Source organism: Herpailurus yagouaroundi, unplaced genomic scaffold (genome assembly GCF_014898765.1).
Source record: "Herpailurus yagouaroundi ecotype Mexico unplaced genomic scaffold, PumYag 569, whole genome shotgun sequence".
Taxonomy (NCBI): Eukaryota; Metazoa; Chordata; class Mammalia; order Carnivora; family Felidae; genus Herpailurus; species Herpailurus yagouaroundi.
The window spans coordinates 1,393,646-1,403,948 of NW_024412786.1; the positions used below are offsets into that span (position 1 = coordinate 1,393,646).

At 62.0% G+C, this 10,303-nt stretch overlaps 3 protein-coding genes across 10 annotated transcripts; 2 read left to right on the forward strand and 1 right to left on the reverse strand.

Moving 5' to 3' along the window:
- Positions 1-273: 273 nt before the first annotated feature.
- Positions 274-3,080, forward strand: VEGFB (vascular endothelial growth factor B; the record flags this gene model as incomplete). Its single annotated transcript, XM_040465790.1, has 7 exons — positions 274-393; positions 549-591; positions 900-1,096; positions 1,276-1,349; positions 1,546-1,581; positions 1,929-2,063; positions 2,638-3,080. Coding segments are annotated over 7 exons (627 nt in total), but the record flags the coding sequence as incomplete, so codon positions are not given.
- A 1,816-nt stretch (positions 3,081-4,896) lies between these two features.
- On the forward strand, positions 4,897-7,684 carry FKBP2 (FKBP prolyl isomerase 2). 8 transcript variants are annotated; one of them, XM_040466204.1, is made up of 6 exons: positions 4,897-5,027; positions 6,276-6,444; positions 6,774-6,886; positions 7,008-7,054; positions 7,410-7,445; positions 7,535-7,684. In XM_040466204.1, exons 1-6 carry the CDS (start codon positions 4,966-4,968, stop codon positions 7,594-7,596), a joined length of 489 nt encoding a protein of 162 aa, XP_040322138.1. In that variant the 5' UTR covers positions 4,897-4,965; the 3' UTR covers positions 7,597-7,684. The 8 variants fall into 8 exon arrangements, with proteins under 8 accessions (XP_040322138.1, XP_040322141.1, XP_040322139.1 ...); XM_040466207.1 differs by lacking the exon at positions 4,897-5,027 and adding an exon at positions 5,323-5,430; XM_040466205.1 differs by lacking the exon at positions 4,897-5,027 and adding an exon at positions 5,474-5,557.
- Positions 7,685-8,080: 396 nt separating this feature from the next.
- On the reverse strand, positions 8,081-10,299 carry PPP1R14B (protein phosphatase 1 regulatory inhibitor subunit 14B; the record flags this gene model as incomplete). Its single annotated transcript, XM_040465791.1, has 4 exons — positions 8,081-8,421; positions 8,517-8,549; positions 8,868-8,951; positions 10,057-10,299. Coding segments are annotated over 4 exons (429 nt in total), but the record flags the coding sequence as incomplete, so codon positions are not given.
- Between the last annotated feature and the right edge of the window lie 4 nt (positions 10,300-10,303).

The following is a 10,303-nucleotide window of genomic DNA, read 5'->3' on the forward strand; positions in this document are numbered from 1 at the left end:
CCCGCCCGCCGTGCCCTCTCTCAAGGTTGGCGGAAGTGGGGAGACGCGGAGCGGCCTCGGCCTCGGGGATCCGCGGGGTCGGGCTGAGGACCGGGGCGTGGCGGGAATCTGGCCAGGGCATCCCCCGGGAGGAGTCCCTGCCCGCCAGCCCGCCAGCCCGCCAGCCCAGCCCCGGGCCACTCCCCTGCTCCACCCCGTCCCCGGGCTCGACCGGGGGCGGAGCCGCTCGGTCCCCGCAGGACTCGGTTGGGCGCCCACTGTGCCCCCTCCTGACCTGAGGCCTCCGAATCCGTCGGGCCCCAGGCTTGGAGATTCGACGTCGCCGCCGCCACCGGCAGAGTGCGCCTGGCGGGTCGTGGCCAGGGCAGGTCCCAGGTGGCCAGGAGAGGACAGGTAAAGCTAGAGTGACCCCAGGAGCAGAGCAATCGGGGAAAAATGTCCTAGAGGAGTTGAAGCCTTTAGACTGCAAGGGCAGACCCCTGGGAGCAGCGACAGGGCTAGCCCTTCCTAGAGAGCACTTTTGAGTTCAGTTCTCTTCTCTCCTACAGGGCCCCGTTTCCCAGCCTGATACCCCGGGCCACCAGAAGAAAGGTAATAGTAACGATAACCGCGCTAGCCATCATCAAGAGGGTTCGCTCATCATCTTGTGTAATCAGGGCCACGCTCTAAGATGCAAACTTTTTTATTCTGCCCATTTTACAGAAGAGAAAATTGAGGCAGTGGGGTTCCTGGGTTCCTGGGCAGGGGAAGACAGGTTTTGAGGGCAGAGAGGGAGCTAGTGGAGGGTGGCTGGGACGAAGGAATTAGGGAGAACAGCTGCAGGGTACAGGAGATAGGGGAACCCGGGAGCGGCTACAGGAAACCCAGTGGGGGCTTAACACTTACGCTTCTGCCCCCAGTGGTGTCATGGATAGACGTGTATGCCCGTGCCACCTGCCAGCCACGGGAGGTGGTGGTGCCCCTGACCGTGGAGCTCATGGGCACCGTGGCCAAGCAGCTGGTGCCCAGCTGTGTGACCGTGCAGCGCTGTGGTGGCTGCTGCCCTGACGACGGCCTGGAGTGCGTGCCCACAGGGCAGCACCAAGTCCGAATGCAGGTACTGGGGCCGGTGGGGCGTGCCCAGCTGGGGTGGATGCTGGGGCTCCGGGGGGTGGTGGTGGGAGGAATGGCCAGAGCCTTGGCTGGGCAAGCTGTTCCTCCAGCCCACGGAGCATTCCCTTCCTCTGTATCTCTCATGATCTCTCACACCGTGTGTCCCCTATCTCTGGAGTACAGATACTCATGATCCGTTACCCGAGCAGTCAGCTGGGCGAGATGTCCCTGGAAGAACACAGCCAGTGTGAATGCAGGTGCCAGCCGGGCCCCACTTCTGAGCTCCCAGAGACCAGGCTTGGGGGCTGCTGGGCATGGGGGTACACCACAGTGGAGACCAGGTTTCCAAGACTGGAACTGGGTTAGGCCTGGGATCTGGGGTAAGAGCAGGATGCTCGGCTCTTCTGATTTTCTTCCTCTTCCTTGTCTCTGTCTGTCCCTCTTACTTTTCAGACCAAAAAAGAGAGAGAGTGCCGTGAAGCCAGACAGGTGAGTCTCATGGGCTCTTGCCGAGGTGGGGTTGGAGCCCAGACCCCACACCCAGGATGTAACGTGTGGATGGGGCAGGGGGTGTATGAGTGTGCCGGGAGGCTGCAGTCCCGCCCCCTCTCTCTCCCCCCACTGTGTCCCCCTCTCCCCTTTTCCTCTGCTCCCCGAGTCTGTGTGCTCCGATCCAACCCCAGCTCCCGGGAAGACTTTTCCTTCCCGCCCCAGACATGTTGCTTCTCCTCCTAGGGCTTCCACTCCCCACCACCGTCCCCAGCCCCGCTCTGTTCCGGGCTGGGACTCTGCCCCCGGAGCACCCTCCCCAGCTGACATCACCCATCCCACTCCAGCCCCAGGCCCCTCTGCCCACGCTGCACCCAGCGCCGCCAGCGCCCTGACCCCCGGACCTGCCGCTGCCGCTGCCGACGCCGCAGCTTCCTCCGTTGCCAAGGGCGGGGCTTAGAGCTCAACCCAGACACCTGCAGGTGAGGACTGGTGGGGTCGTGTTTGTTTGGGGAGGCATCAAGGCCCTTGGAGCAGGTCCAAGGTGAGCCTGCCAGTGGGAGAAGAGCCAGGGGAGAGGAAACTATTGAGTGTGTTGAACAAATATTGACCAAGGCTCACGTTCTAAATGTGGGAGTCAGACGTCAGGATTTGTGACGCCAGCAGAGGAGGTCGAGGGCTGAGGTAAGGGGCACCTGACGCGGATTCTGAGCGGTCAGAGATGCCCTGGAGGAGGTCACATCTGCAGTCAAAGTGGGAGAGATCGCTTTCCAATTTGCAAAGCTCTGGGCCTTGCTCAAAGCCCCCGTGGTAGACACGTGTGCCCTCCTCGTGGGCTCTGAGAGGCCAGGGGACAGAGTGGAACCCTTGTCCACCCTTGTCTGAGACGCTGCTCACCACTCCTCCCTTCCGCAGCTGGGCCACGGGGTGACCTCGTGTGGGCTCGCCAGGAGTGTTAGGAGAGAATGGGGTTCACAGAAGGTAACAGGAGGGTGGACCTAGGGAGCAGGGGCTGAGCTGTGCCCGCATGAACAGAACCCTTCCTCCCTTCCTCAGGTGCCGGAAGCTGCGAAGGTGACACGTTGCCTTTCAGACTCAGCAGGGCCACTTGCCTCACAGGCCACATCCCAGAGGAGGACAACAGGGCAACGTGTTGAGAAGTGCCCAGTCCCTAGACCTCAGTGTGGGCAGAAAGTGCTCCCGGACCTGAGCCTCTCAGAGGACTTTCCAGCTGTCCCTGGTCTCTCCCAAGGCCGCCCTCCAACAGGGTGGGCGGCCGGACGAGGAGACGTGTCGGCAGCACCAGGGGTCATGGACTAACTCGGGAGAGAAGGGGTCCCGTCTCGATTTTCAACCACCACGTGCAAGCGAGCGTCTTCACAGCTGGCTCCGCTGTCCCCTCCCCGAGGCGCCAATCCTCTGCAGATACTGGAGACTTGGGCTGCGGTGTTAAGAACTGGGACCCCCCAACCCTGATAAAAGAGATGGAAGGATCTGTCCCTGCCTGTGTCATTGCTTGCCGCTGTCCGGGCTGGGCGATTCAGGCACTCTGCATCGCACTACGTCCTAGACCCCGAGCCTGTCTTACTCCCTCATAGTGTAGATGGAGGCAATGAAGCCCAAGGTCCCCCATCAGGTAGAGCCAGAACTGTGCACTCTTCGCAATCCTGTTACATCCAGGCCCTGCCCCCCCGCTCATCACAAAAGCTCCTTTCTGGAAGGAGACGGTCCGTTATGGCCAGTGACCTTGAGGTGGGACCCAGATCCGCTGAATGATCTTGGCTGTCGCTGCCCCCTCTTTCTGAGCCTCAGTTTCCACAGGCGCATATGGAGGGAACGGACGATTGCTATGGTCCCAGCCCTTGGGCTCCAGGAATGTGTCTTCACTTGATAGAAAAACCCATCTTCTCTGCCCGGCGGCACTCCGTTTTTGTTGCTCTGTATGCAAGCTACTTCCTTCAGCTTCACTCTAAAGCCACGCACCTGCCCTGTCCCCACCTCCTTGAAAGGGAACTACCAAAGGGCTGTGGCTGGTGGGCTTGGTGTGGGAGACACGTTCCCTCACCCCAACCAAGTTTCCCCCGACCCTCAGCAGCCCCCGCTTGGGATTCTCCTGACCTTTGTCTGACCCAGCCTAAGCTCAGTGCCCAGCCTTCTCCCTGCAGCCTCCAGGGCCCCTGGGGTGGACCACAGGCCATCTTTGGGTATCCATGCTTTGCCTTGCTGGGGCAGGACATTCGGGGACAGAGGTTCACCCGAGGCAGAACGCAGCTACCCAAACGGGGGCCTTCTCTGAGGTGTTAGATTGGAGGGCATGGTAGTGATCTTGTTGGGCCCTGGGCAGGGGTGGGGTTAAACCAGAAGAGATCATTCCCGACGGTGATTACCAATTTCCAATCATGCTTCTCAGCTGTGCTGTCGCTGACCATGCCATTGCTCCATTCAAGTGAGACAGATGAGGGTCAGGGGACACCAGAACTCCCACCCCTCCCCCGGCCCACTTAAGTGCTGGGCGCACACACAAGGCTTCACACGCACCCGCACCCCTCGCTTGGTCCTCCATTCTAAGGTCAGCGCTGCTAATGATCTTTCTCTTTCAATTAAGGAAATAGGCTCAGAAAGGCTGATTGACCTGGAGATTTGACCCCCAAGTCTATCTCTAACACTCAAGTTTGTTACCTCCGAACTACAAGTTCGTTACTTCCACTGACAGATGTTTTCGGCGCGCTGCTGAGTGCCGGGGCACCTGAAAATACCAGTGTGGGTGGGGAATGGGCCCCGCCGGACCACTGCCGGCGGGACTCGGGGGTCAAGGTGCGGCAGGCAGAGGCAGGCCCGGATGCTGGCGCGGAGAAAAGGGCGCGCATCGGCCGTGGGCCAGGGCCTGGTGGAGCACGTCACGGCGCACTCCTACAGTGGCCCTGCCACGTGGGTGATGACAAGCCCACCTTACAGGGCCTTCCAGATCCTACCACGCCAAAGCATTCGCTCAAGGTCACACTGCCAACGAAGCGCACAGCCCAAACCCAAACTCAAGTCTGAGGCCCAGGCTCTTCCCACTGGAGCCCGTGGACCCTGAAGAGGCCCAGGGTCAAGCGAGAGCGCCGTGGGAGAGCCTGGGGGCGAGATAAAATGGCGTCTCGAGACCCCCTCCGGGAACCCGCGTTGGCCTGACCTTAATTTCACCTCGGCCGGAAGTGCCGAAAGCACTTTAGGAAGTCACTTTCACCTAACCTTACCGGCTACAGAGCCACCGGAAGTAGCGCGTGGTCACGTGTCGGTGCGGGGGCGGAGCAGGGGGAAAGGCCGCTCCGCCCGGCGTGCGGCAGCGGGCTTCGCACAGTCCAATGAGGGCGGGCGGCGTGGCCCGGCCTGGTGGCGACGATGACGCGCCTGCGCACAGGCGGCAGCACGACTGGGGTTGACTCCGGGGGCGCGGCGAGGAGGTGAGCGGGGGCCACAGCCCGGGCTGGGGGGAGCCGGGGTGCACGGGGGCAGGCTGGATCAGGCCGGGCAGGAGCGGGCCGGGGCTGCGAGTGTCAACGAGGGATAGGTCAGGGGGAAATTGGGGGGTGGGGTCGGAGCTGTCTGGGGATGCCGCAGGGGGAGGGTTTTCACGCCGCACGGGGCGGAGCCCCGGGAGTCGGGGCGGGACGTGGGACGGAGACGGGTGGAACCTCTGAGCTGGTGCCAGTAGAAGGCAGAGCTCCGGGACTGGGGACGGAGCTAGGACAGGTGGGGGGCGGAGCCTGGTCCCTGGAGGAGGAGCTGGAACAGGCGGAAGGCGGAGCCTCGGGTTTGGAGACCGAAGGGGACGGAGCCCAGGCACTGGGGGCGGGCCTTCAGTCGGTGAGTGGCGTGGCTACAGTTCAGGAAAGAGGGTCTAGTTCTATCGAGGGCGGGGCTCCAGGGCAAGGGGCGGAACTACGTCCGCTAAAGGGTGGGGTCAAGGAGCAAAGCGAAGGCGTAGGCCCAGGTAATGGCCCGGGGCGTCCACGCGGGGGCGGTCTCCGCGGGGGCCGGGCCTGGGGACGCGGCAGGCCGAGAACTCCCCCGGGAGAGGTGGTGTGGGTGGAGCGGGCTCGGCGGCCACCAGACACGGGGCCGGTCTGGGTACCCCGCAGGCCCCCGAGGGCTCAGAGCTGGGGCGGCGCCCCGGGCGGAGGCACAGGCCCGGCCTGGGGGGTGCCTCCGGAGGATCGGGGCTCCCCGGAGCCACCCAGCGGCGATGTGTGGGTGCCTCGGGGCAGGCCCCCTGCAGCGGCCTCAGAGGTGTGGGTGTGCTGGGCGGGGGGCAACTGGGTGTGGCGTGAATGGGATCGCTCCGTCGAGGCAACTGCTGGGCAGCCAGATAAGGTCTGGACTTTGCGTAAAGGGACGGGCGGGAATTGAAGAGTGGAGCTGGGGACCGGGAGGGAAGGAAGGGCTGGAGGTGAGCAAAGGGGCGGGGCCCTGGCTGCTGTGGCCTCCCCTGACCCCCTCCCCCCGCTGCTGGGGTCCTCGGGCAAGCCCCCTTCTCACTGGACTGGTAAGTGTGGCTCCGGAGCCCGGGGGAGGGGGTGGTGACCCGGGACAAGGGGATCCCCGTGGGCAGGCAAAGCACGGTGGGGGTGGAATCCTCCTGGTACCTGCCCATATTCCATGCCCTCCCTGCCCTCCCCCCCCGGTCGGTTGGTCGGGGTCTGTCCCCGCAGAGACATGAGGCTGAGCTGGGTCCTGACAGTATTGTCCATCTGCCTGAGTGCCCTGGCCACTGCTGCGGGGGCCGAGGGCAAACGGAAGCTGCAGATCGGGGTCAAGAAGCGGGTAGACCACTGTCCCATCAAGTCGCGCAAGGGGGACGTCCTGCACATGCACTACACGGTGGGTGAGGGAGTGGAACATTGGGGTGGGTGGGGCTTCTGGGGACCTGAAAGGACTTGGAAGCCAGATTGCTCAGCCAAGGAGGTGGGTGACCGTGGGCAAGTCCTGTCTCCCTTTTACACTAGTTTCTATAGCTCTTCCCTGCTGTTGACTGTCTGATCCCCAGCTTGGCACCAGCAAGCAGTGACGACGTACTGTGAGCTGCCGAAGGTTCTGTCCCCTCCTAGGATTATGGCTGCCAATGGGGAGCCAGCTTGGGGATAGCTGCTGGGTGGGGAGGTGTGTCAGAGTGGAGCCTCCTCTTCACTGGCCTTCCCATGGTCCCACAGGGGAAGCTGGAAGATGGGACGCAATTTGACAGCAGCCTGCCCCAGAACCAGCCCTTTGTCTTCTCCCTGGGCACAGGCCAGGTCATCAAGGGCTGGGACCAGGGGCTGCTGGGGTGAGTCAGGGGGCCATGGCTGTGGTTGAGGAGGTTGATTGTGGGAGGCAAGCCCCAGGGATGGGGTGGGGGGCAGGGGGCCTGGGTGCTTGCCATGCGCTGAACAGGTGTTGTCCTGCAGGATGTGTGAGGGAGAAAAACGGAAGCTGGTGATCCCATCAGAGTTGGGTAAGAGGCCTTTCCTGAGCCTGAAGAGGGGAGTTGGGCGGGGGGGCGGGGGGGGTCTGGGGAAGGGTGGAGACTGGTTTGCCGCTGCATTGGCCTCTGTCCCATCCGTTCATTATGTGTCTTCCAAGTCTAGCTGTATCCAGTAGTGAGAACAGGGCAAGACCCTTAGGGCACTTGGTTCTGGCGCCCACCCTCTGCCCTCTACTGGGCCTTTTGTAGCCCCTTGCTGTCTCCATTTCTGGCTTTCTTGTTGCGATGGGCAGAGGCCTGGCTTCAGCCCGAGTGTCTGCCGAACACCGCTCTCTCTCTCTCTCTGCCCAGTCACAGCTCACTTTTTCTTTCGCATCTTTGACAGGGTATGGAGAGCGGGGAGCTCCCCCAAAGATTCCAGGTAAGATGCCTTCCTGCCCCCATCTCCTGCCCACCATCTCTTCTTCCTGTGGCCCCGGTTCTCACTCTGTCCTTATTTCTCCCCTGCAGGTGGTGCAACCCTCGTGTTTGAGGTGGAGCTGCTCAAAATTGAGCGACGTTCAGAACTGTAGCCAAACTGGGGAGGGGCAGTGGAGAGGCCCCCATCAGGGACCAGACTGTTGAAAGAAAGAAAAGAAAAAAAAAATCCCTTAAAGCCCACGAAGTGAGCCTGTGTTTGTTTGTGGGCCCTGAGAGACTTAGAAGCCACATCTTCAACTTCAGCTTACCCTCTCCCTTGGTACCCTCCACGCCTCTTCTTTATTGGTTGCAGGACCTGGGTGTGGACTCAGTGGCAGGGGGATCGTGAGGGCCAGGCCCGAGGTGGGACGGTGGTCCTTGCCCAGAGGGAAAAGGAGTGTTCCTAACAGCCAACAGCGACACCGCTCCCCCCACTCCAGCTCCCCAGCCACTTGGAGCTCATGGTGTGGGAGCCGGCACTGGGCTATCGTCATGGCTACGTGGCCCTCAGGAAGGCCTGCAGCCACCTGGGGAGAAGCTGCACCGACAGCAGTTGTAGAGGAGTGTGTCCCCCCTAAAAGAGACCAGCTGAGCCCGTTAGCTGCACCAAAGGCATATCCTAGCTTTATTAAAGGGCCGCGCCGCAGAATCAATATAAAAACACAAAAAGTCCCATCAGTTTAATAACAATAAAAAACCCCAAAATGGAAAACTGAGGGGGCAGGGAAGAGGCCCCTGGGCCAGGGGCACGGGGAGCCCTGCTCATGGCGCCAGGCCTGGCCGCAGGGCCCCCCGGTATTGCTGTTGCTACGAGGTCGGGGGGCAGCGATTGTCCTGTGGGAGCCACCATTCATGTGGGTCGAGGACCCTTACTTCTTCTGGGGTGTGCTCAGCTTCTGCATGCCCCGGATCTTGTCCAGCAGGCCAGAGATGAAGGCCTGGACAGGAGGGAAGGCATCAGGGAGGCCAGACCCCAAGATGACAGAAGCCCAGGCTCCTCTCACCCCAGCCTCTGGGACAGCCACATACTTACCTCAGTGGGTTTGTAACAGTCAACCAGCAGCTCCTGGGAGGGCATGGGGGGACAAGTATAGCTGTGAGTTCTAAGGAACGGGGGCCTAGAGCTCACCTGTACCTATTTCCAAGGGACTGGGGCCACCCCCGAGGCACAGGCGATACCACAGCTACTCAACAGCTAGACAAGCACCATTAGCCCCATTTGACGGAAGCAGAAGCTGAGGCCCAACATCCCAAGGGCTGGCTGACTAAAACCAAAGAAGGCCTAAATTTAGAGCGTCGCTTACCCAGGGGGCCATGCGTCCAGGCAGCTCTCTATTCCCTGATCTCCCTACCTGGCCCTGATGCCTCCCGGCCCCTCTCTCACCTTGACCCTGGCAGCCCGGGTATCATCACTTTCCATGTCCAGGAGTTCATCCACATCAATCTCCAACTCTGGTATTTCCTCTTCCTGGGGTGGGGGTGGGGGAGGAGGGAGAGACAAGGGCCTGAGTTGGGAGAGAGGGTGTGAGAGGGGCTCCGGCTGAGGCCCCTGCCTTACCGCAGAATGAGCCAGGCTTCTTTGCCCAGCAGACAGCAGCAGCTGTCTGAGGAAGAAAACAGATCAGGCCTGTGCCAAGGCAAAATGCCCGATGGCGGGGGGGAGCTTCCTGTCCCTGCCAGTTGGGCACCCTGGGTGCCAAACAGGGCCAGACAGCAAAGGCTTGGGGACCCTGGGCTGAGAACCCTGCAGATGTGTTGTCCCAACTTCCGGGCTCCATCTCAATCAGTGCACAGGTGGGGCCATCTGTCCCAACTCGTCACAGCCCCTTCCCCTCCCCCAAACACCTGTCACAGCTTCCCAGGAGTGGGGAGGAAGTAAAGGGTGAGGGGTCATGGGGAAGGACCCAGGGCTGGTAATGGGGAAACAAAGAGCCCATACTTTGCTGAGGGAGGGGGTGCCTGCCACCCCTCCCCCCACCCAGGAAGCGTCTATCCAGTCTGGAGCCAGCTGCATTCCAGGGCTGGTCTAGGGTAGGCAGCACAGGGCAAGCCCACTCCTCCACCCTGCCCCCCAGGGGCCTGAGTCACCATTTGAGCAAGGAAGGAGTCATGGGGTGGAGAACCAAAACCCAGAGGACAGGCTAGCCTGCCCCTACACCAAAATGGAGCTGCAGGCTAGCCCATTAGAACAGCCCAGACCCTTTACAACCCCACCAGGCTTGCGCCTTTTAACCAGTTTAGGCTACGAAGCACTAGGTAGATCACCTTACCACCGCCAGCCCAGACTAGCCTCTTGCCTCCTGCCCATGGCCCAGGCTATCCCTTGAGGCTTCTTGAGGACCCCAAGCTTGACCAGAGTAGTGACAAGAGGGAGTCATGAGGGAAAAGATAGGAGCGACCTAAGGTCAGACAAGAAAGAGCATACACTGGGGGCGGGGAGTACAGAAAGGGAGGGGAGCGCGCGGAAGCGGAGCGCCCATTGACTCCGGGTGACAGGCAGGCGCAAGGCGGGGTTCCCAAGCAGTCCGACTAGGGAACGATTTTAGGGTGTCGGCGCAGAGTAAGGGACACACCTGGCAGTCGTAGAGGCGAGTGAGCTGCTCCAAGATCCACTCCTCCAGGTTGAGGCGCTTCCGTAGCTCCTTGCGGTCGTACTTGACCGTGACCTTCCCTTGGCGCCTCACTGGGCCCTCGTCGTCCGCGCCGCCTGGGCCCTCGCCTGCAGCCCCAGGGGGGCTCTGAAAGTAGACGCGGGGCCCTGGGCCACCACTGCCCGGCCCAGGGGCCGGGGCTGCCAACGCCGCGCCCCCCGCGGGGCCG

Coding starts and splice junctions, on each gene's coding strand:
- FKBP2 (XM_040466199.1), top strand. CDS start 5,561: ATGGCCCGGGGCGTCCACGCGGGGGCGGTCTCCGCGGGGGCCGGGCCT. Junction 5,938..6,275: donor CTGCTGGGCAGCCAGATAAG/GTCTGGACTTTG, acceptor CTGTCCCCGCAG/AGACATGAGGCTGAGCTGGG. Junction 7,055..7,409: donor GGTGATCCCATCAGAGTTGG/GTAAGAGGCCTT, acceptor CATCTTTGACAG/GGTATGGAGAGCGGGGAGCT.